General features: G+C 34.5%; 5 protein-coding genes across 9 annotated transcripts; 3 read left to right on the forward strand and 2 right to left on the reverse strand.

Annotated features, from left to right (window-relative positions):
• The first annotated feature begins 988 nt into the window (after positions 1-988).
• LOC112032489 (syntaxin-121) lies at positions 989-5,265 on the forward strand. 3 transcript variants are annotated; one of them, XM_024065249.2, is made up of 3 exons: positions 990-1,768; positions 3,430-3,685; positions 4,735-5,265. In XM_024065249.2, the coding sequence occupies exons 1-3, from the start codon at positions 1,210-1,212 to the stop codon at positions 4,913-4,915; spliced, it is 996 nt and encodes a 331-aa protein (XP_023921017.1). In that variant the 5' UTR covers positions 990-1,209; the 3' UTR covers positions 4,916-5,265. The 3 variants fall into 3 exon arrangements, with proteins under 3 accessions (XP_023921015.1, XP_023921017.1, XP_023921014.1); XM_024065247.2 differs by lacking the exon at positions 4,735-5,265 and having other exon boundaries at positions 989-1,768; positions 3,430-4,137; XM_024065246.2 differs by lacking the exon at positions 3,430-3,685 and having other exon boundaries at positions 994-1,768; positions 4,479-5,265.
• A 1,672-nt stretch (positions 5,266-6,937) lies between these two features.
• On the forward strand, positions 6,938-7,894 carry LOC112032490 (heme-binding-like protein At3g10130, chloroplastic). Its single transcript, XM_024065250.2, has one exon. It carries the CDS (start codon positions 7,141-7,143, stop codon positions 7,753-7,755), a length of 615 nt encoding a protein of 204 aa, XP_023921018.1. The 5' UTR covers positions 6,938-7,140; the 3' UTR covers positions 7,756-7,894.
• Positions 7,895-8,201: 307 nt separating this feature from the next.
• Positions 8,202-10,662, reverse strand: LOC112032491 (uncharacterized). Of its 3 annotated transcripts, none has more exons than XM_065761754.1 (2): positions 10,549-10,662; positions 8,202-8,543 (listed from the first exon to the last, which is right to left on the reverse strand). In XM_065761754.1, exon 2 carries the CDS (start codon positions 8,538-8,540, stop codon positions 8,307-8,309), a length of 234 nt encoding a protein of 77 aa, XP_065617826.1. In that variant the 5' UTR covers positions 8,541-8,543; positions 10,549-10,662; the 3' UTR covers positions 8,202-8,306. The 3 variants fall into 3 exon arrangements, with proteins under 3 accessions (XP_065617826.1, XP_065617827.1, XP_023921019.1); XM_065761755.1 differs by lacking the exon at positions 10,549-10,662 and adding an exon at positions 10,489-10,513; XM_024065251.2 differs by lacking the exon at positions 10,549-10,662 and adding an exon at positions 10,361-10,482.
• Positions 10,660-14,172, forward strand: LOC112032488 (fructokinase-like 1, chloroplastic). Its single transcript, XM_024065245.2, has 2 exons — positions 10,660-11,484; positions 13,191-14,172. Exons 1-2 carry the CDS (start codon positions 10,660-10,662, stop codon positions 13,881-13,883), a joined length of 1,518 nt encoding a protein of 505 aa, XP_023921013.1. The 3' UTR covers positions 13,884-14,172.
• Positions 14,173-14,451: 279 nt separating this feature from the next.
• On the reverse strand, positions 14,452-18,648 carry LOC112032492 (O-fucosyltransferase 19). The gene is made up of 8 exons (XM_024065252.2): positions 17,958-18,648; positions 16,952-17,024; positions 16,770-16,840; positions 16,591-16,679; positions 16,360-16,492; positions 16,034-16,266; positions 15,412-15,888; positions 14,452-15,301 (listed from the first exon to the last, which is right to left on the reverse strand). The coding sequence occupies exons 1-8, from the start codon at positions 18,570-18,572 to the stop codon at positions 15,046-15,048; spliced, it is 1,947 nt and encodes a 648-aa protein (XP_023921020.1). The 5' UTR covers positions 18,573-18,648; the 3' UTR covers positions 14,452-15,045.
• Between the last annotated feature and the right edge of the window lie 2,048 nt (positions 18,649-20,696).

Consider the following 20,696-nt stretch of genomic DNA (forward strand, 5'->3'; position numbering starts at 1 on the left):
CCTCTAGAAAAAAAAGTCAACAAAAAACAAGCATGAAACATGAAAAATACATAAAATACAAATGAGAAAAATCACCATCTGACGACAAGTTATAAATTTATAATAGATAAAAACCTCACTCTTACGTAAACTTATTATTAAATCAATTAAGTCACAAGAATTTTCACAAGTTATTTTATAATTATTAACGTAACAAGCTGTTTTTTTTTTTAATTATAATAGTCGAATATTAATTATAGATAGAAATAAAAGATAGTGAGAACGTAGATATTGTGAAAAATTGTTACATCTATTGCATTATTTTTACTAAATATCATTTTTATTGTACATTGATCATAACATACTATAATATATTGTCATAACGTGTTTGTCACCTAATTGTCACAACTTGTTAAAGTGATAGATTATAATTGGAGTAACAATACAAATTATTTCAAACACAGTAGATTTTGAATCTCACCTCACTGCATCGATGCATGAACTCTAATACTATTTTATTTACAAATCATCTAAGGTCAATTATCATAAAAAGAAAAAAAAAATTCATACAGGACAAAACTCAGATACAATACTTATGTGCTATTTTTTAGGTTTTCTCTCTTAAGATTCAACCATATGACTATACTTAACTTAAAATACACTCCCATTAACGAGAAAAAAACTATATACCTAAATCTTAAGCGGAGAACTTAAGAAATAATACTTAAATACTATACTTAAATTTTACCTTTATATAAAAATTGTACATAAAAGTATGAAACACTAAAATATGAAATAGTTTAATTGACACTTCTTTATGATTCCAGATTATATTTTTCATCCTTAAACTTAAAAATTAAAATTCCCCACCTCAATTATCAATTTCTTTCTAAAATTTATTTTTTTAAAAAAAAGTTTTTGAGAAGCAAGGTCCACGTCACCCCATCCACGTCCTCTCCCACCCCATTTGACTTCATGTAACTTCAAAACTATTCCACCAGCAGTCTGAATCTCTTAAGTTGAAACGGCAGGCACCTAGACCCCATTTGAACATTCCTCATTTCTCTCTCTCTTTCTCTTTTCCATTCATTACATAAACCTCTTCCCAAATCATCATTTCCTCTATACTTTCTCACAATTCCCCGGGAACCCATTTCCCAATTCTCCCCCAAAAAAAAACGGGTGTTTGGAAACTTTGAACTTTGAATTCCCCACAATACCAATACCAAAATGAATGACTTATTTTCCGGCTCCTTCTCTCGCTTCCGCAACGAACAGCCCTCCCCCGATCACCACCACCACCACGATATCGAAATGGGCCCGGCCGGGCACACCGGAATTAACCTCGACAAGTTCTTCGAAGACGTCGAGTCCGTCAAAGACGAGCTCAAGGAGCTCGACCGCCTCAACCAAACGCTGCGCTCCTCGCACGACAATTCCCAGACTCTCCACAACGCCAAGGCCGTGAAGGACCTCCGATCCCGCATGGACGCCGACGTGTCCCTCGCTCTCAAGAAGGCCAAGCTGATCAAAGTCAAGCTCGAGGCGCTGGACCGCTCCAACGCCTCGAACCGGAGCTTGCCTGGCTGTGGACCCGGTTCTTCGTCTGACCGGACCAGGACCTCCGTGGTGAACGGGCTGAGGAAGAAGCTGAAGGATTCGATGGAGAGTTTCAATAATCTCCGGCAGCAGATTTCGTCGGAGTATCGGGAGACCGTACAGCGCCGGTACTTCACCGTCACTGGCGAAAATCCCGACGACAAAACCGTTGACCTACTCATTTCCACAGGTCAGCTATTTTTTTTTTGATCCATGGTCAGCTATTTTATTTTTGTTGAATATGATATTTAAATAATTTGTGATATTTTAACTTAGGATAATTTTTTATTTATTTATTATTTTTTTTTATGTATACAAAAATAATTAACTTTAAGCATAAATAGTTAAATAATCTAAAAACATGAATTTTTAAGCATTTAATTATTTTTCTAATATATTTTTATAGTTCACATGTGAGTTCTATTAATTATGAAAATGATCAATTTAATTATTTAACTAATATTTAGACATTTTTAGGGGGGAAAAAAATGTTTTGACAACCCTTGACAAGGACTTGTTGCTTTGATAGTAAGATTACTTTCATTTATCTAGGAAGTTTAAACTTATGAAAATGTGGATTTTAGTTATTAACCATTATTTACATATCTAGGATAAATTTTTGTTCTATATAAAATAATTTTGAAGAATAAATGCTCAAAATCTGAATTTAGTCTTTCGATTTTAATTATTATTCTAATATATTTTCATAGTTCACATGTTAGTTCTATTAATCATGGAAAATGATGAATTTAATTATTTAACTATTAATTTAGACTCAGTGAAATACTTGCTGCAATGTGGGATTACTTTCATTTATCTTGAATGTTTAAACTTATAAAATAGTGAATTTAGTTATTAACTATCTAGGTTAAATTTTTGTTCTATATAAAATAATTTTGAAGAATAAATGCTCAAAATCTGAATTTAGTTCTTCTTTAAAAAAAAAAAAAAATCAGAATTTAGTCTTCAATTGTTTAACCATTATTCTAATACATGTGTGATTTCTGAAACACTCCTTAATATATGACTTGTCAACTTAGAACTTAGGACTCTTTGTAGTGACTTACAATTTAGGACTTGTTGTTATGATCTTACAATAACTACTGCTTATTTCGTGAATTTAATTACTTAATCACAATTCTAATGTGCATTTTTTAACAAAAATAGAAACAAATGTGATAACGATCTTTATGTTATGTATTTTAGTAAAAAATGGAGAATAAAATAAAAAGAGATACCTTATAAATAAGAGCAAGGTCATGGTAGGTTTTGTGATCTATATAAAATAATTTTAAGAATAAATGCATAAAACATGAATTTAATCACGCAACTATTATTCTAACACTCCTTATGTGTGGGTTGATGGGTTCTCACACATCCTCAATTTAGGACTTGACAATTCTAGACTCCTTATTTTGATACAATGATTACTATAGTTTATCTAAAAAAACTTAAGAAAATGATGGGTTTAATTATTTAACTATAATTTTGATGTGCACCTGACAAATGCAGGTGAGAATGAGTCATTCTTACAATAATCTATCCAATGACAAGGTCAAGTAGGGTTTTGTGATCTATAGAAAATAATTTTAAGTTAAAACATGAATTTTAATCATTTAACCACAATTCTAATACTCTTTCTTAGGTGTGAATTCTCACACATCTTCAATTTAGGACTTTTGAGGGTTTAGAAACTATGGTAGCTCTTAATTATTTAACAATAATACTGACTTGCATTTTTGAACAAAAAGAGAGGCAAATGTGGATCAAAATCTTAATGTTACATATAGATTTGAGGCCAATTAGAAAACTTTAGAAAGTGATATTAAGAGAAATACCTTATGAATACAGGTGAGAGTGAGACATTTTTGCAAAAAGCCATTCAAGAGCAAGGTCGGGGTAGGGTGTTGGACACGATACAAGAGATTCAAGAGAGACATGATGCAGTGAAAGATATAGAGAAAAATCTCAAAGAGTTACACCAGGTGTTCTTGGACATGGCCGTGTTGGTCCAAGCTCAAGGCGAGCAATTGGACAACATTGAGACCCACGTGAACAGGGCTAATTCGTATGTAAGGGGTGGGACCCAGCAGTTGCAGACTGCCAGGTCGCTCCAGAAAAATACCCGGAAATGGACATGTTATGCTATCATAATTTTGCTGGTGATTATTCTAGTGGTGATACTTTCACTCCAGCCTTGGAATTGGAAATAGAACGATAACGCTTCAGTGTATCTGTAGCTTTGTCCTCAGCTGCAATGCATTTTATTTCAACCCTTGTTATAGTTTGAGATATGGCCTTTTTTTCTTTTGGTTCCAATTGATGTTATATAGTTTTGTAATTAAATTTTATAGGAGTGAGTGAGGTGAGATAGACATGGTTCTTAGAGCCGTTGGCATGGAGCCACCTACTACAGCCAATAGAATGAGATGTGGCTAGGTCTCATGGAGACAGACTTTGTTGGATATACATAGATACCCCTTTTGATGTTAGATTATCTTCCTGTAATCTGTTTTCCTGATTCGATTATAGAATGGAAAATTCAAATATTTCACACTATTCTCACATACTATGTCAGATAAATTTGTAGTCTATAAATTTGAATAAATGCACAAAATGTAAATCTAGCCATTCAAACATAGAATGGAAATTTAGCTTTCCTGTAATCTGTTTTCCTGATTCAATTATAGAATAAAAATTCAAATATTTCACACGATTCTCACAAACTATGTAGGATAAATTTGAATTCTCTCAATTTAACTTTAGGAATAAATGCACAAAATGTAAATTTAGGCATTCAAATATTATTCTAACATGTAAATCAGAAAAATAACTTTAAATTTCCAGAAAATTTGTCAATATTGTAGAACAATATAAAGAAAAATGTGTGATAAATACAGGTGAGAGTGAGACATTCCTACAAAAAGCCATTCAAGAGCAAGGACGGGGTAGAATTTTGGACACAATACAAGAAATTCAAGAGAGGCATGATGCTGTGAAGGATATGGAGAAGAATCTTAAAGAGTTACACCAGGTGTTCTTGGACATGGCCGTATTGGTCCAGGCTCAAGGTGAACAATTGGACGACATTGCAAACAACGTGGGAAGAGCTCATTCGTTCGTGGATCGTGGGACTCAGCAGTTGCAGACTGCCAGGGTGCTCCAGAAAAACACCCGGAAATGGACCTGTTATGCTATCATAATTTTGGTTGTGATTATCGTGCTTGTGGTGCTCTTTACAGTCAAGCCATGGAAAAATAACAACAGTAGCCCAACTCCAGCAAACTCTACTCCAGCAAGCCCCGCTCTAGCTCCTCCACCTCCAGTAGGAGCATAGGTAGGATTGCCAGAGTGCCTATGGCTTCGCCCTGGGCTGCAGGGTATTTTAGTGTATCCCTTGTTATTGAGATATGGCCTTTTATTTTTTATTTTTTTTATTCTTTGAATATGTTGAATGGAGTGAGGTGAGATAGACTTGGTTCTTTGATTTTATTTAGAGCCGTTGACATGGAACTACCTACTACTAGAGCTAATATTTTTCATTTTATGGAAGGCAGAGCCAATTTTGTTCATGTGTATACAATAGAATAAGATGTGGCTAGGTCTCATTGAGGTAGACTTTATTGGAGACACACCCCTTTGATATTAGATTCATTTTCCTGTAATTGCAGTTGTTTTTTGGGGGTATCTTGTTGCTTGGTTGCTATTTGTTTTCTTTTTTGTCTCTATGTACATGCATGCATACTGTTTATTCAATACACACACACACATGTATACTGTTTTTGTTTTTATTTTTTTAGTTATAGAAATATTTCACACCCTATCAAATAGTGTGTACACAAAAGATTGAAATAGGCTTTCTCGGGTGTTATAATTTTTTTTTTCCTGGAGGATCTGATTTTTCAACTAGCAGCCCTGTTTGAATGGACCTGCTGACTGGCAATGGTTTGGAAATTTTGTTACCAAACGACAAGGAAAAAACTCCTCGCAGAAAATGACTTCTAATTCTGGGTTAAGGAATTTGTGCTAACAAGTGGTTTGCTAGAGAAAATTAATGCTTTCAAGATTTATGAACTAGAAGTCGGTTTGGTGACGTCTATTTGGGATGGTCTATTTTCATTGATTTATTTTTCTTATCATGATCCAATTCTCATAATGATATGGTTATGGGAAACCATACGCAGTGTATAGAAGATTTGTGTGTGTGTGTAAAGTATTACTTAAAGCCCATATTTTTAGGAGTGATTTCAAATTAAAACGTATAATTTCAAAACTTTCAAAACAATTTAACTAGTTCAAATTGAATCATGAGCTTCTAAATCCTATTAATTATAACTTAGGATGTTTTGAGTTTGGATTTCAAGTTTAATTGGGGGATTTAAATTGATAAGATTTTAAAAGTTTGGGTTTGATTTGAAACTAACGAAATTATAAGATTTAATTTGTAGCCATCTACAAAATTCAAGTTTTAATTTGAAAAATGAAAATTTTATGATTTAATTTGAAAATGCCCTTCAAATAAAGGGTTCAAAACATTATATAAATGTGTGTGTATATATATATATATATAATTTAATAGTTAGAGAATGAGAATTTAAACTTGGACGTTTTCAATAATAATGCTGAACTACCACGCACTCTTAGTGCGGTGGTCACTACACAAGTATAAGTGCTTGTGAGATATAGGGGGCCAAAGGCCGAAGTTCAAGTCTTTAAGAGGGAGCTTCACACACATATACACTTAGATTAGGCTAAATGAGAAATTCTATCTTGTATAAAATAATAATAATAATAATAATAATGCCAACCTATTGACATTATTGTTCAACATTAATTGGCCCAAAATCTTACAACGAGACTATCTTTCTATTGCACTTGCTTAAAGATCATAATAAGATTTGAGGATTGTTAAATGGATTGTCTTTTCATGGTTGCTGACATGGCAAATAAATCATGATACAGTGTAGTTTCTCCAAATAAATCATGACAAATAAATCTTGTATAAAATAATAATAATAATAATAATGCCGGGCTATTGACACTATTGACTATTGTTCAACATTAATTGGCCCAAAATCTTACAACGAGACTATCTTTCTATTGCACTTGCATAAAGATCATAATAAGATTTGAGGATTACGGATTGTCTTTTCATAGTTGCTGACATGACAAATAAATCATGATACAGTATAGTTTCACCCAAAAAAAGAAAAAAAAAAAAAAGAAGAAAAAAAACTAACATGGTACAAAATACTAATTACAAAAGAAAGAACTGTAACGGTAACGGAGAACCTTCTTTTCTTTTTTTTTTTTTTTTTTTTGAGGAAGCTGTAATGGACAACCTAGTAAAACTATTTGCCTTACTGAGAGGTCGTGGATAAATATAGTCCACAAATACATCCCTGAATTCCCGTCACTCATTAACCAACAATATTCCAAATAGTCCAAACCAAACCCCCCTCTCCAAGCAAGAACAATCCAGAGAAAACTCACCCCTCTCTTCTCTAAATCTATATAAAGATACCGACAGTATCTCAGTCTCTCTATAGCCAATTCTTCAAGATGGGTATGGTGTTGGGAAAGATCAGTGTTGAAACCCCAAAGTACAAAGTGATTCAAACCTTAGCTGATTATGAAATCCGCATGTATGCACCTTCAGTCATAGCTGAAGTCACATATGACCCAACACAATTCAAGGGTAACAAAGATGGTGGCTTTACTGTGTTGGCCAATTACATTGGTGCCTTAGGCAATCCTCAGAATACTAAGCCTGAAAAGATTGCAATGACTGCACCAGTGATAACAAAGGCCCCAGAAAGCTCAGCTGAAAAGATTGCCATGACAGCTCCAGTTGTGACCAAGGCTGGTGCGGATGAGGAGAGTAAGAGGGTGACTATGCAATTTTTGTTGCCAGAGAAGTATCAGAAGGCGGAGGAGGCTCCAAAGCCTGTGGATGAGAGAGTGGTTATCAGAGAGGAAGGGGAGAGGAAGTATGGGGTGGTGAAGTTTGGGGGAGTGGCAACTGAGGAAGTGGTGAAGGAAAAGGTGGAGAAGCTTAAACAGAGCTTGGAGAGAGATGGGTACCAGATAATTGGGGAGTTCTTGTTGGCGAGGTATAACCCACCTTGGACTTTGCCTCCATTCAGGACCAATGAGGTTATGATCCCAATTGAGTGAGGTTTGAAGCCTAGTGTTTATGTAGTAGGAGCTGTTGAGTTTTTCTGTTTCTTTTGTCTGCTGGTTCAGTGTAACTCAGGTGGTGATGTGTAAATTATTGGGATTTGAATAAAATGCATTGTCAGCTGTTGTATTTTAATAGCCAAGTTGTTGGTCTTCTCTACTCCCTAGCTGCTCTTGAAAGCATGCCATATTTGTTTGGCATGGTTTGGTTTATCTTGATTGTCCAATTATAACCTCCATTTTAACCCATTTTTCAATTGAGTCATACTTGATCACTGAACAGTATATAATTAGTTTCCCCAAAATTATTCAGCATTCCTTGATCAACGCTTTAAGGCTAGAAACCCATGAAAACAGAGGCAACTTATTTTGGCAAATAAACCAAAAACAAAAAACGTATGGAAAAATAAGATATTGAGAATGAAATTTAGAACAGATGTCTCTAACTAATAACTCAAGAGCTTCTCTGAATATAACTAATCGATTAGGCAATAATTCACAATGTGCCCAAATATTATATGTCACACTGGTAATCAATTTTACCATCTTCACCCAGTGAAGAGCTTTAAAACAATAACGATAATATTTAAAATTATTAGGGGTAGTCTAAAAAACTGGCATGCATGTATGAGCCCTATGATCTGCCCTTTAAGGGAATTTCTTCCACTTCCAGGAATTTCTGCCAAAGTCCATCCTCTCCGAGCAAGGAATCGATCTTCATTCAGTATTGCCAATGCATTTGCAAAAAGCAGACAGGCTTCAAGCAAAGTCCATAAACCCATTTCCTGCACAACAAAGGATTCAACATTTCACTTTTACCAAACAACTGCAAGTCAATATCCAAGAGGAGATTCTGATGGAAGTGTTGTGTTCATACATGTAGTGGGTTAGGAGTCCTATGATCAACATAGTACAAAAAATGAAAGAAAGAAAAAATTACCCTACAATTGACCCCCCTTCAAATAGAAAAATTTAACAAACCCAAGCCCGTTCATTGGAAGTCTAACTGTAGTCTTACATGCATCATGGTTATTTTTGTCCAATGCCACAATGTTGACAAATAAAGCTGCTTACCTACAGTTTTACTAACAGAAGTTCAACATACTCCATTGCAAAAGGTGATAGAATCAAATATTGTAACCAGAGTTAAATACTTCAAAATTTTGTTTAACATGATCCTCTAATCACTTAGAGATGGAGCTGGCATAGACCTTACTTATGATGGGCTCCATAAACATGTCCAGTAAGCCATAGGACACTGGCAAGTTCACCTACAGTGATTATCTAGTCTGCTGGCGATAACAGCATATAGTGCAATTGTAGTTTGATCAACACAAAAGAACATCTACATCAACAATCAAATCAAAGGGGTGTTGCTAATTGCTACCCCCTCATTCTGTCTAACTTGAGCTTACTGACTTAGTGTGTGTGTGTGTGTGTGTCCTGTGTTCTCACAGATAGTACTAGATACCAGTTGTCTAGTTGGTAATCATGCTAAAGCCATCTCAATTAGCCAATTAGAGCTGCAATCAGCCAGCTAGGCAGCACTTGATATATAATGTGTCGTGCAGAGGCATGAACTCTAGTGCTCTCCAAATACAAAGCAACACCGCAAACATATTTTGTTTGTATATACAGAATAAACCTTAATAAAAAAATACTCCAAAGGGATAGCTTCTCTTTTCACAATCTATAATCAACAACTAATACATATCACATCTCTACATAGGCTAAACTTTTATCAAATAGAGTTCCACATCCCAAATGCCATAATAATTTCCAACCAGGCCACATGTGTCTCTTCAATTTTATAGCCTTACAAAACTAAAATTGCCATTTACACCATGTCAATTGACTCAATTCCGAGCCCAAATATCTAGTTCTGGATCCTGACAAGCATTATATAGTATAAGCAAACAATGATACTTTAACCAACAAAATAAATATCTAGAACTATAGCGATCATTAAATGATGGAAATAATTGAGGCCACCATTTTCGGTTTACCTCCATAGTCTCCCAATCAAATTCACACTAGAACTGAAAGTGACACTGTGCAAACCTTATTATCTCCTGGGCTAACAGAACTGCATACTAAATGGCTTATGAAAACAACATTTTGACAGTCACATGCTTATTAGAACAATTAAAATCAATAAAATGAGATTCTACATATAACCACAACCTTAAACATATTAAGATCTTAATTTTGTTTTGGTCACTATAGATAACCTCATCTTTTCCTTGGTCAGAAACTGGCTAAAAACACCTACCTTAAAAGCCTCAGTTCTAGATGAAACTAGTGTATCCTATTACCAAATAAAAATCAGAACGCAGCAAAGGGCAAGAACCCAAATCTAAAAATCTAAGTAGAACCCAGATTTGGGCATAAACAAAAGATCCATGAACTTTTGAAACAAAAACAACTTCATACACATATGACAGCAACGATAAATTGAACTCCAAAATCAAACAAACTATCAGATAATCCCATACAGTTATTTCAGTTCAATTAAACCAGAACACGCTTGTACATAACTTAGTATTCTCCGAAAAAAAAAAAAAACACAAAAACCAAAACAAAAACAAATAGGAAGCCTCACCAATAATAAGATGAAGCAAATCCACTATGGAATTGATTCAGAGTTCAGACCCTTTTCCTTGATTTGTTTTACAACAGAAAACAGAAAAACCCAGTTCAAAGAAAGAATTAAAGACCAAAAGTCAGAACCTTTTATTAAAGTGTATCTCATCCAATGGTTTAGAATGCTTTGCTTACGCAAACGAATACCTGATATCCGTTCGATTAAAATATCAGCTATCATTGCTCTTAACCGCCCCGTACCCGACCCGAATAAAACAAACACTCCTATATTTACGACCCGATATACTCTCGCAATCCATGGCTTCATTTCAGCTACTTCACTCTCTTCCACTCTTTCTCACAAACCTTAAACTTCGAAAAAATCACAAAAAGGCTTCATTTTTAGCTTCAGATTCAGAGCCTCAAAATAGTCATACACTCACACATATTGCTAGAGATTCATACACTTCTAACAATGGAGCTCTTGACTCGCCAAAACCCACTCGCCGAGTCAGAACAAAGAAACCCACTTCGTCCTCTTCTTCTTCAACCATTACACCAAAAAAAACCAAGCGTTCGACAAAAACAAAAGTCGAAAAATCCAAACTTGAAGCTAAAGAGACCACAAACGAAGCTAAAAACACAGACCCAGATCCAAATTCCGATGAACTCTTCGACTACGACGATGGAATTGACTTTCCATACTTGGACCCACCTCTGATTTGCTGCTTCGGCGGTGCACGCAAAGAGTTTGTGCCCACAGTCCGAGTCTCCGATAACCAAATGGACCCTGACATATACTCGGAGTGGAAGAATCTCCAGTGGGACCCACCAGAGTTCGTGAGAGCTCCAGGTGGGCCCCCATCCAACGTGGCGATCTCGCACGTGAGGCTCGGCGGGCGTGCGGCGTTTATGGGAAAAGTTGCGAAGGACGAGTTTGGGGAAGAGCTGGTGAGGACGATGAATGTGGAGAGCGTGCAGACTCGAGCTGTGAAGTTTGATAAGAGTGGCGGTGTTAAAACTGCTTGTGCGTATGTGAAGATTGTGTTTGATGAGGATGGGAAGATGAGGAGCGAGGTTGTGAAAGAGGCTGCTGAGGATTCTCTTCTTGTTGATGAATTGAACCTTGCTGTGCTCAAAGAGGTCTGTCTTTTATATTTATGCAAATATATGGTATAATGTTTTCAGAATAATGATGTAAAGGAAGTTTTTATGAAAAAAAGATAAAAAAAACAATTAATGTTTTGATATATATATATATATATATTTGTTTTATAAAATTAGTGAAAAGATAAAAAAAACAATTAATGTTTTGATATATATATATATATATATATTTGTTTTATAAAATTAGTGTTAAAACTTTTCTAAGATAGTTTGTTAATAATTGCGTGTACCCGCTAACATGACCCATATATATATATATATATATGTTCGGGGGAGTGGGGATTTGAATCTGAAGTCTCTAGGAGGACTCATTCGAGCTATGAGGCTCTTGGAACAAAACTTATATATAGGTGATTGTGCTACTACATTGGTATAATTAGTCTAATACTTATAGGAGGGACCTAATAATTACTCAAATGTTAAATTCAATACCAATTTTAGGAGAAATGATAGTTTATAGGAAGGAAAAAACTTATATACATATATAGGCCTTTGTGTAACATTGGTCAATGTACACATGATTGAATTTAATTGGGGCACAACAAGGAACCGTGTCTTAAGTTCTGCCCTCACAGAAAAATATTAGACTTAATACCAATTTTATTATAAGATATTTACAAACTAACGTGACAATAATTATGATTGGTGCCATATTATAATTAGAGTAATGCTATAAACACAAACTATTTTACAATATTTTTATAAACTGCTGATGTGGCTTTAGCATTTTTCAAATAATTATTGTAAGAAATAATGTGATGTTAGTGATAGGCCCATATTAGAACTAGTAAGAATTTGCCACATCAATAGTTTGTAAAAATGTTGTAAAATAGTTTATGTAACATTACTCTTATAATTACTTACTTTTGTCTCCTATTTAAAAGTTGACATATCAATTTTTTAGGTTAATGTAGTAACATTTATGGTATTGGAAGAATCACTGAGAGTGATTAAATTCATTCTTTACTATCAGCTTAAGGTTCCACATATACCTATTGAGTTTGTCTTCCTAAAAACAAAAACAAAAATTGCAACTTGGTTCTGATTCTAATCTACACACAGAATGCTACATATTCTGAAATTTCTAGGAGCTCCTAATGCTTTTTAGACAATGTGGCAGATTTTAGAGGTACTTGGCTCATTTGATGTTAAGGCTTATATTGTAGTGAGTGAATCCTCTGTGTGAATAATGTCTAGCAGTCTTACATTTCTTGCAAATTAAATAGCTTTGTAACTGCAATAGTTTCTATGTCTTTAGCTTCATGAAAGTGAAAGAAACAGAAATTATTGCTGGTTAGGTTTATTTAACAATTAGAGGCATATAGCCTTTTCCAATCATTGGGCTGAGAAATTTGTTTTAGATTGATTAACTCAGCTACAAAAGGAGAATTATTTATTTTTTTACTTGAGTTGTAGGTAAGGGAATCATTCCATTGCTAAACTTAAAAAAAGCATTATTCTTAACTATGTTAATGATCCCATTTTATTGTTGACAAGTGAATGAACTTATATTTACTAGTGACCAATTTTATTGTTCTTACGAAGGATATGTTGGTTTGTTCGGCAGTAAAATTTATTTGATTGATACGGTGGCATTACTTTGCATGTGAAGAAAGTTATTGTCTCCAAGAATTGTGCTTGTTAACTTATTATGAAAACTCCTCTCTACTTATATGTTGCAGGCTAGACTTTTTCATTTTAATTCAGAAGTTCTGATCTCCCCTTTGATGAAATCTACCCTTTTTAGGGCAATTGCATGGTCTAAAAAGTTTGGAGGTCTTATATTCTTTGACTTGAATCTGCCCTTGCCTCTGTGGAGATCACGTGATGAGACAAGGGAGATAATCAAGAAAGCCTGGAGTGAAGCAAACATCATTGAGGTTTCAAGGCAGGAGCTAGAATTTCTTCTAGATGAAGATTATTATGAGAGGAAAAAAAATTACAGGCATGAATATTATGCTGAAAATTTTGAGCAAACCAAGAACCGGCGAAATTACTACCATTATACACGAGAAGAAATCTCTCCGTTGTGGCACGATGGTCTTAAAGTTTTGTTTGTGACTGATGGAACTCTTCGAATTCATTACTATACCCCTTCGTTCGATGGAGTGGTGATTGGGACAGAAGATGTGCTCATCACCCCATTTACCTGTGACAGGACTGGCTCTGGTGATGCTGTTGTGGCAGGTATTATGAGAAAGCTGACCACTTACCCTGAGATGTTTGAAAATCAAGAGATTTTGGAGAGGCAGCTTCGCTTTGCAATTGCTGCAGGAATCATATCACAATGGACTATTGGTGCTGTGAGAGGTTTTCCTACTGAAAGTGCAGCACAAAATTTGAAAGAACAAGTTTATATACCTTCAATGTGGTAGAGCAGAAAAGGTTTACGTACCTTTAACACAGAGCAGATCGTAAAACATGATCATTCGTAGCTTCCAAGGCGTTTATTGTATGTTATCTAGAGCATTGAGAATTTTGTCTCTGATGAAGGTAAGGAAGAAGTTTTAGAAAAGATTCCATGAAATTTTTCAAAGGTCCAATTTGAAGGATTCCAGGCCATGCTGAATCAGTTATAATAGTTCACTTGATTATGTGCATTTTGTTGGTGAGATATGACTTAACAGTTCCTCTTGTAATGATATCAGAATTTTTGTGTGTCAACATCTCTCTCTCTCTCTCTCTCTCTCTCTCTATATATATATATATATCATATCCACCCTTTAGTTTAGCCTTCAAAGCTGTTAATCTTCTAAAGGGTTTTTCACATACAGCAGGATTCATTTTAGTGATTTTGGTTATGGATTATTCAACCAACATTTGATCTATTAGGAACTTGCATTTTACCTGGATAGTTAAGCCACCTTAATTTTTGCCAAGATGTCTCATCAGTAATACCTAACTGCAGTGGCTCATATTTGAAATTAAAGGGACAAGTTTCCCGGGGACAATTAGGTCAGAATCACATTTATTAAAGTCTTCATTGGCAATGCCTATGTGAAAAAATGGTCTGCATTGGCTTCTATGATAATCCTCTGCAACTGTTGAAACTTGCATGAGATTTCATCTTATTCTAATTGAATAAATTAAGAAAACAAAAAAATTAAAATGATATCTTCAGGGAACATATGGAAATCAGTTTCTGTGGCTAACTACGTTCTATAATGCCCATTTTGGCATGTAATTTTGGGAAGAAAATTAAAGAAAAAAATAATGAATCAATATAGTACTGTAACTCTACATGTGATGGCGATAATGTCTGTGCCAGTGTAGGTAACCTGGTTTGCCTTAAAATGATGCACAACCTTCTCCAATCTCCACTTCCCCCTGGTAAGGTTCTCCTCTGCTGCTATGCCAAAAATGCGCATTTTTTTAAGAAAAAAATCCTAGGAGAAACTCAAAACTTGTAGACCCTCTTGGCAGCTATTGCTTCCAGACTGGGCAAAGATGCAGTTCATTTTAGAAACCCTTATAAGCAGCCTGTTAAGCAATTGTAATCTTATACTCCATATCAAATAATCTCAACAAACGGAAATGCTATCTTTGCGCTGCCGCCCTCAAATGTTTCTGATCAAGAAATTTCAGGTTATTGAGGTGCTCCTGAGACCTGTCACAGATACAACCAGGATAAGGATTTGCATAAAAATTCTCCTCCAGTCTTGGTGACTCTCCTGCCTGTCTAGGATATGGTGCTCCAAGCCGGTCGGAATGCAAACTCTTAACCTCTAAAGAAAATTTTTCTGACGATATTTCTCCCTCATCCAGCTGATCAATCAGTCTAACAAATTCCAACCTGAAACACAGGCAGCTTAACATATCAGAAATCTTAAGTTTATGTCTACAAACTCTGTACAACGAATGAAGTTCGATAAAAAATTATGCTTAATATTAGTGTAAACAAACCTTTCAGGGTTGATCGACTTTCGAAATCCTTCAAACCTCCTATGTCCCTGCACTGCCTTGGCCATATTTCCATCGTATGTGTAAACAAAGACATCGCTTTCAAGTGCCACAATATGATCCAAGGCGGCCATCTGATTCTGATATGGTCTAAAGGGCTGTAACTCTTCTTCTGTAGCAAGAGTGGAATGAGAGAAGACATTAGGGTACTCAGAGCGGAAGGCGGCCATGCTATTGCTGCCATATATCTCTCCTGCAACTATGTAAATAGTTGTAGTGGAAGGGTAACCCATGGCCTTAAGGAAAAGGGCTGCTTCTCTAGGGGACATTGGGCATCCCCCTTGGAGACGCTTCTCCTTACTGTCTATCTCTTTCTCCTTCCAATGCTTTACATTGTACCTCATAATCCTAAGTTCCTCAGCCTCTTCTGCAGTAAGGTTGTGGCTGCATCCAGTGAAAGCAAGCATATCTTTCTCGTATCTGCAAGCAAGATTAGATTAAATATTACAAATCTAAAGGTGTATGTCACATCATTTAAAATTTTAAATGACTAATCATTTCCATTTCACTTGAAATGGAGAGGATCTTATTACTTTTAAAAAAACTTATAATATCATGATGATACCTTAGATGCAGAGCAACATATGGCTCACTATTGTTCCTCAATCTATCAACCAGAATTCTCCCAAGATCTTCAATCTCCTTTTTGTACCGGAGAGCCTCATAATTGGCACGGCACCTGAGCTTCTGGATGTTGGAAGCGAGGCCATTATTAACCAGTCGAGAATCAGTGTGGGTGAACTTTATCACCTTTTTTTTCTTTAACAATGGCATCATCTCATTTCTGTAGTAACTAGCCTGCACATGAAAGCATCTGAGATGTAATTCCCATGATAGGGGAAAAAAATGGAGTTGAAAAAAGTATATTTTAATTGCACACTATTTCCATACCTTAGACCAGGAAACAGGGGCCTTAGAAAGGGGCTGGATTGCTGCATACTTGGGTGGCAAATACTCAACTATCTCAATATCATCTTTTAAAACTTCCATGAAGTGCCTCCAGTCAAAGATATCTTTGAAGTCACTGCAAAGCATTAGGATATTTGATTAATAGGATTAAAAGATTAGAAACTAAATCTATTCATTGGACGACAATAGTAGCATAGAAAGTTAGAATAATACCTTGGATCTGTCCAAAATGACTCATGATCAAGAGAAGGAAGAACCAAAGTGGCATTCATTATCTTGGCAACAGCAACCATATCACATATCTGAAGTCAATAATTAACAAGGTCAGCTTGAAAAACACACATATCCATGAGACTGAGAATAAATATGAATAAGTTTTTGTAAATTCTTACTCCTGTTCTCATTTGATTCAATCCACCATTGGCATGAACAAGAAGATAGCCATTTGTTTTCGAACCCGTCCCTGAGAGCAATTTCAATTAATTAAAAATCAGAACAAAAAATTAAAATAGTTATGTTCATAAGCATGCAATTACATATTTTGGTGTGGCGGAATGGAAGTAGATAGACATACTTATTTTATTCCTGGGTCGTTTAATGCATTGATAATAGTTGTCACTGTTTGGTTTCATCCATATCTCAGGAGTCTGTAAAAAAAATAGAAAACAAAAATTAAAACTCATGAGCTAATCATAAAACCTTAAATTTCTTTTTCTTAAATACAATAGCAAATACAGTAATAGCAATGTCATTTGCCATATATATATAAAAAAAAGTAATAGCAATGTAACATCCTTTTTCATTTTTTTTTTTTTTTTGGGATACAATAGCAAATATAGTACTAGAAATTGCCAACAAGCAACACAACATACTATCTTATTAGCCAAAAAAAAAAAAAAAAAAAACTGATACGCGTGAAACAAAGCAAAGCAGCCCAAACAGTCTGGACTCCGAAATATTAGTCATAGCCACCCCTCAAGAAAGTTCAAAGCCCTAGCTGCCACCCACTTTATGTTTTTATCAGTCAAAGCAACAACAGGAGGACAGAGATCCGTTCCAAACCCAATAGTATCTGAGACCCATTTTAATTTCCCAACTCAAAATTTATTAATAAAAAATTTGAGACGGGTATATACTTAAAAAAACCTAAAATAATAATTTAAAAATATTAAATTACAGATTATATTCTCTAATTTTGAACTGTTTCAAATCCCAATTCAGTCTTTTGAATTTCTATTTGTTTTCAATGTAGTTCTTTGGTTTTAACTAGACACTAAATTTAATAAAACGCTCAAATTAAGAAATGAAAAAATTACAAATGCGGTTAAAGCTAATAAAACAGCCTTAAAAGCTGTACCTATATATAAGGAAATGCGACTCATTTGTATGATACTAACCAAAAAAAAATTAGAACCACATAACTGAAAGTTAATTTTAATTGCAGAAACTAATGTACAATTCTAATACGTAATCTAAGTTAGAACCCAGATTAAAATTATTGAACAAAACAAAAAACCAAATCATTAAAATTAACCAAACTAGAAACATTAAAACTCAAATGGGTATCTTCAAAAACTTACAGACAATCTTTCAAGAACACGTTTTGGCATGGAGTTTTGAGTTTCAGAGAGAGCACGTTGAGCCATTGCCCAATCATCCTTAAAGCTCTGTATAATCAAAAGCCCACGATCAATCTTCTTCACGTCCACCCTTTGATTACGCAAAACCGAGACTTTAACGAAAACCGACAAAACCGCTAATACCATCAAAGCCCCGAAGATCATACGGCCCATATTGCTCCTCCTCCCTGATCTCAACGACTGGAACATCACGGCCGTCCAATAAAACCCATCTTCAATCTTGAGCAGCCACGTGTCCGGCAGACAGAAAAACGCTCTCCAACGTAAAAGCAAACACCTGATCAGTAAAAAGCAATGGTTGTGGTGATGGTGGTGGTGGTGGTGGTGGTGGTGAAGTAAATGGGACCCACAACTTGAAACGACATCGTCGTCAAGGTCGCTAATATCGTTATGGTGGTCATTGGAAAGAGATTCTGGGTCGTCGGAGAATTCGGAGGATCTGTCGACGTCGTTTAAGTCTGCGACACGTCGTCTGGTGGTGGTGGGCAAGGAAGAGAGTCGTGGGCTGGCGGTGGCGGAGTTGGATGATGGGCCAACGCCCAACGACGACGACATGTCCTTTTTTTTTTTTTTTTTTTTTTTAAATCGAAACCAATGAAATGAATATATATTATGTTTATTAATGGAAGAGGAGGATGGGCCAACGCCCAACGACGACGACATGTCCTTTTTTTTTTTTTTTTTTTTTTTAAATCGAAACCAATGAAATGAATATATATTATGTTTATTAATGGAAGAGAAAGAAAATGGAAAGTTGGGTTTTTTTGTGTCTGTGTCTGTGTCTGTGTGTGTGTCTCTGAGAGAGAGAGAGAGAGAAGAGAAGGAACCGTTTGTGTTGGTTTTGGTGTTTGTGAAGAGAGGAGGTTGGTTCCGAATATTAAGGCCAGTTGAGAGGTGTTAATTTTTTCTTGTATGTATGTATATAGACGATAGAGATGGAGAGAGAGAGAGTTCTCTCTCTCTTTCTCTTTCTATAAAGTGTCTGTGTGTCTAAAACCTTGTTTTGGAGTTGGACAAAGTTGCTTTTCGTCTGAATCCTTTTTTATCATTGTGGCATGAGAGTGGAAATGGCATATTTGCCCTAAAAGAATTTGACCAAGTTCAATGCAAAAATAAATCATGATTTTATGTGATAATTAGGTTTATTGATACGAATTTTTTTGGGATGAATTTTGCTCCAAACCGGTTTAGAGTTATTTTTTGTGCTAATTCATAACATGATGATTTGTAAGGCTTTATATATTTATGATTTAAACATATGACTCGTTAGAAATGATATTTTGACTTTAAACTTGTTTGAAACTATTTTTTCTAAATCAATTTATGAGATTATAATATGTATTTTTTAAATAAGTCATATAACTCCTTAAAAAAGTTATCTGACAAATTATGCATGGATGATTTCTTCAATTAACACATAATAGGTTGAAGTAAGAAAGTTCCAGGCATATTTGGAGCCAAACTTTTTTCCATTAAAAAGAGTCATGTGACTAAAAATATACATAAATTCTCTCTTCAATCAATACGTAGTGGGTTGGAGCAAGATAACTCAAAACTAGTTTGGAGTTGAACTTTTTTCAATTTTTTTATTTTTATTTTTGGGAAAAAAAGAGAGATTACTTTCATACTAGTTTGAAGCAAGGCCGGCTCAATAGGTGATACAATTGACGCAATCGTCTAAAGCCCCCAAATAAAAGAAGGCCCTCACTTGTAAATATGTATATATATATATATATAATATTTATCTATATATTTTAATTAAAAAAATTAAGTACTTTTATTGGTCAATAAAATGCATTAAAAAGGCTCCATTGTAGCCTGTGTAGTGTGTAGTGTGCAACTGTGCACACCGCACAATTGCACACTACACATTGCATAGGCTGCATAGCCCATAGTCATAGGACAACAAGTTTTCTTATTTTATCAATTATTATAAATTATCATACTAATTAATAATTTGATGTGTATCATATCAACTCATTTTTATTATAGTGACACTAATTTATTGAACCATGTAATAAATTAATTTTTATTTGTGCAGGTTTAGACTTTAAAGTGGTCACAACTTTAGAAAAATTGCAATAACCAGGTTCTATTATTCTATACTTTAAATATTATTTTTAGTTAAATTATCATTTTTAATTATAAATTGTTCAAAAATTTAAAATTAAAATTAATAAAATCTTATTTAAGGTCTACTATGTCGCGAGAAAGATTAAGTGGATTAGCTATATTATTAATTGAAAAAAAAATATTAGAGGAACTTTATTACAAAAACTTAATTAGCAATTTTGCATCTCAAAAAGTAAGAAAAATAGTTTTAAATAAAAAAATTCAATATATATTATTTGATTAATATTTAAATATAAAAAAGGCTCTACTTAAAATTTTCGCCTAAGGCCCCCAAAATTGTTGAGCCAGCCCTGGTTTGAAGTAAACTTTTTAACTACCACCTCAAAAATACCATTCATTATAATCATTATACTTTTTTAGTAAGTGATGTGACTTTTTATTTTTGAAAAAATATTACTTCCATACTAGTTTGAAGTTAACTTTTCAAGTACCACCTCAAAAATACCATTCTAGTTACATAACATTTTTAATAAGTCATGTGAGTTGTTTAAATAATACATGTGAATGATCTTATGAATTGCTACATATTTTTAATATTGTTTTCTA

Source organism: Quercus suber, unplaced genomic scaffold (genome assembly GCF_002906115.3).
Source record: "Quercus suber isolate HL8 unplaced genomic scaffold, Cork oak 2.0 scaffold_427, whole genome shotgun sequence".
NCBI classification, from domain to species: Eukaryota; Viridiplantae; Streptophyta; class Magnoliopsida; order Fagales; family Fagaceae; genus Quercus; species Quercus suber.

Bases quoted from the DNA above. Each gene is read 5' to 3' on its own strand.
- LOC112032489 (XM_024065249.2), top strand. From the start codon at position 1,210: ATGAATGACTTATTTTCCGGCTCCTTCTCTCGCTTCCGCAACGAACAG. The intron at 1,769-3,429 runs GTCAGCTATTTT...TTATGAATACAG, and splicing joins TGACCTACTCATTTCCACAG to GTGAGAGTGAGACATTTTTG. The intron at 3,686-4,734 runs GTCGCTCCAGAA...GCAGACTGCCAG, and splicing joins CAGCAGTTGCAGACTGCCAG to GGTGCTCCAGAAAAACACCC.
- LOC112032490 (XM_024065250.2), top strand. From the start codon at position 7,141: ATGGGTATGGTGTTGGGAAAGATCAGTGTTGAAACCCCAAAGTACAAA.
- LOC112032491 (XM_065761754.1), bottom strand. From the start codon at position 8,540: ATGGGTTTATGGACTTTGCTTGAAGCCTGTCTGCTTTTTGCAAATGCA.
- LOC112032488 (XM_024065245.2), top strand. From the start codon at position 10,660: ATGGCTTCATTTCAGCTACTTCACTCTCTTCCACTCTTTCTCACAAAC. The intron at 11,485-13,190 runs GTCTGTCTTTTA...TATATGTTGCAG, and splicing joins ACCTTGCTGTGCTCAAAGAG to GCTAGACTTTTTCATTTTAA.
- LOC112032492 (XM_024065252.2), bottom strand. From the start codon at position 18,572: ATGTCGTCGTCGTTGGGCGTTGGCCCATCATCCAACTCCGCCACCGCC. The intron at 16,680-16,769 runs GTAAGAATTTAC...TATTGACTTCAG, and splicing joins TGAATCAAATGAGAACAGGA to ATATGTGATATGGTTGCTGT. The intron at 15,302-15,411 runs GTTTGTTTACAC...CCTGTGTTTCAG, and splicing joins AAGTCGATCAACCCTGAAAG to GTTGGAATTTGTTAGACTGA.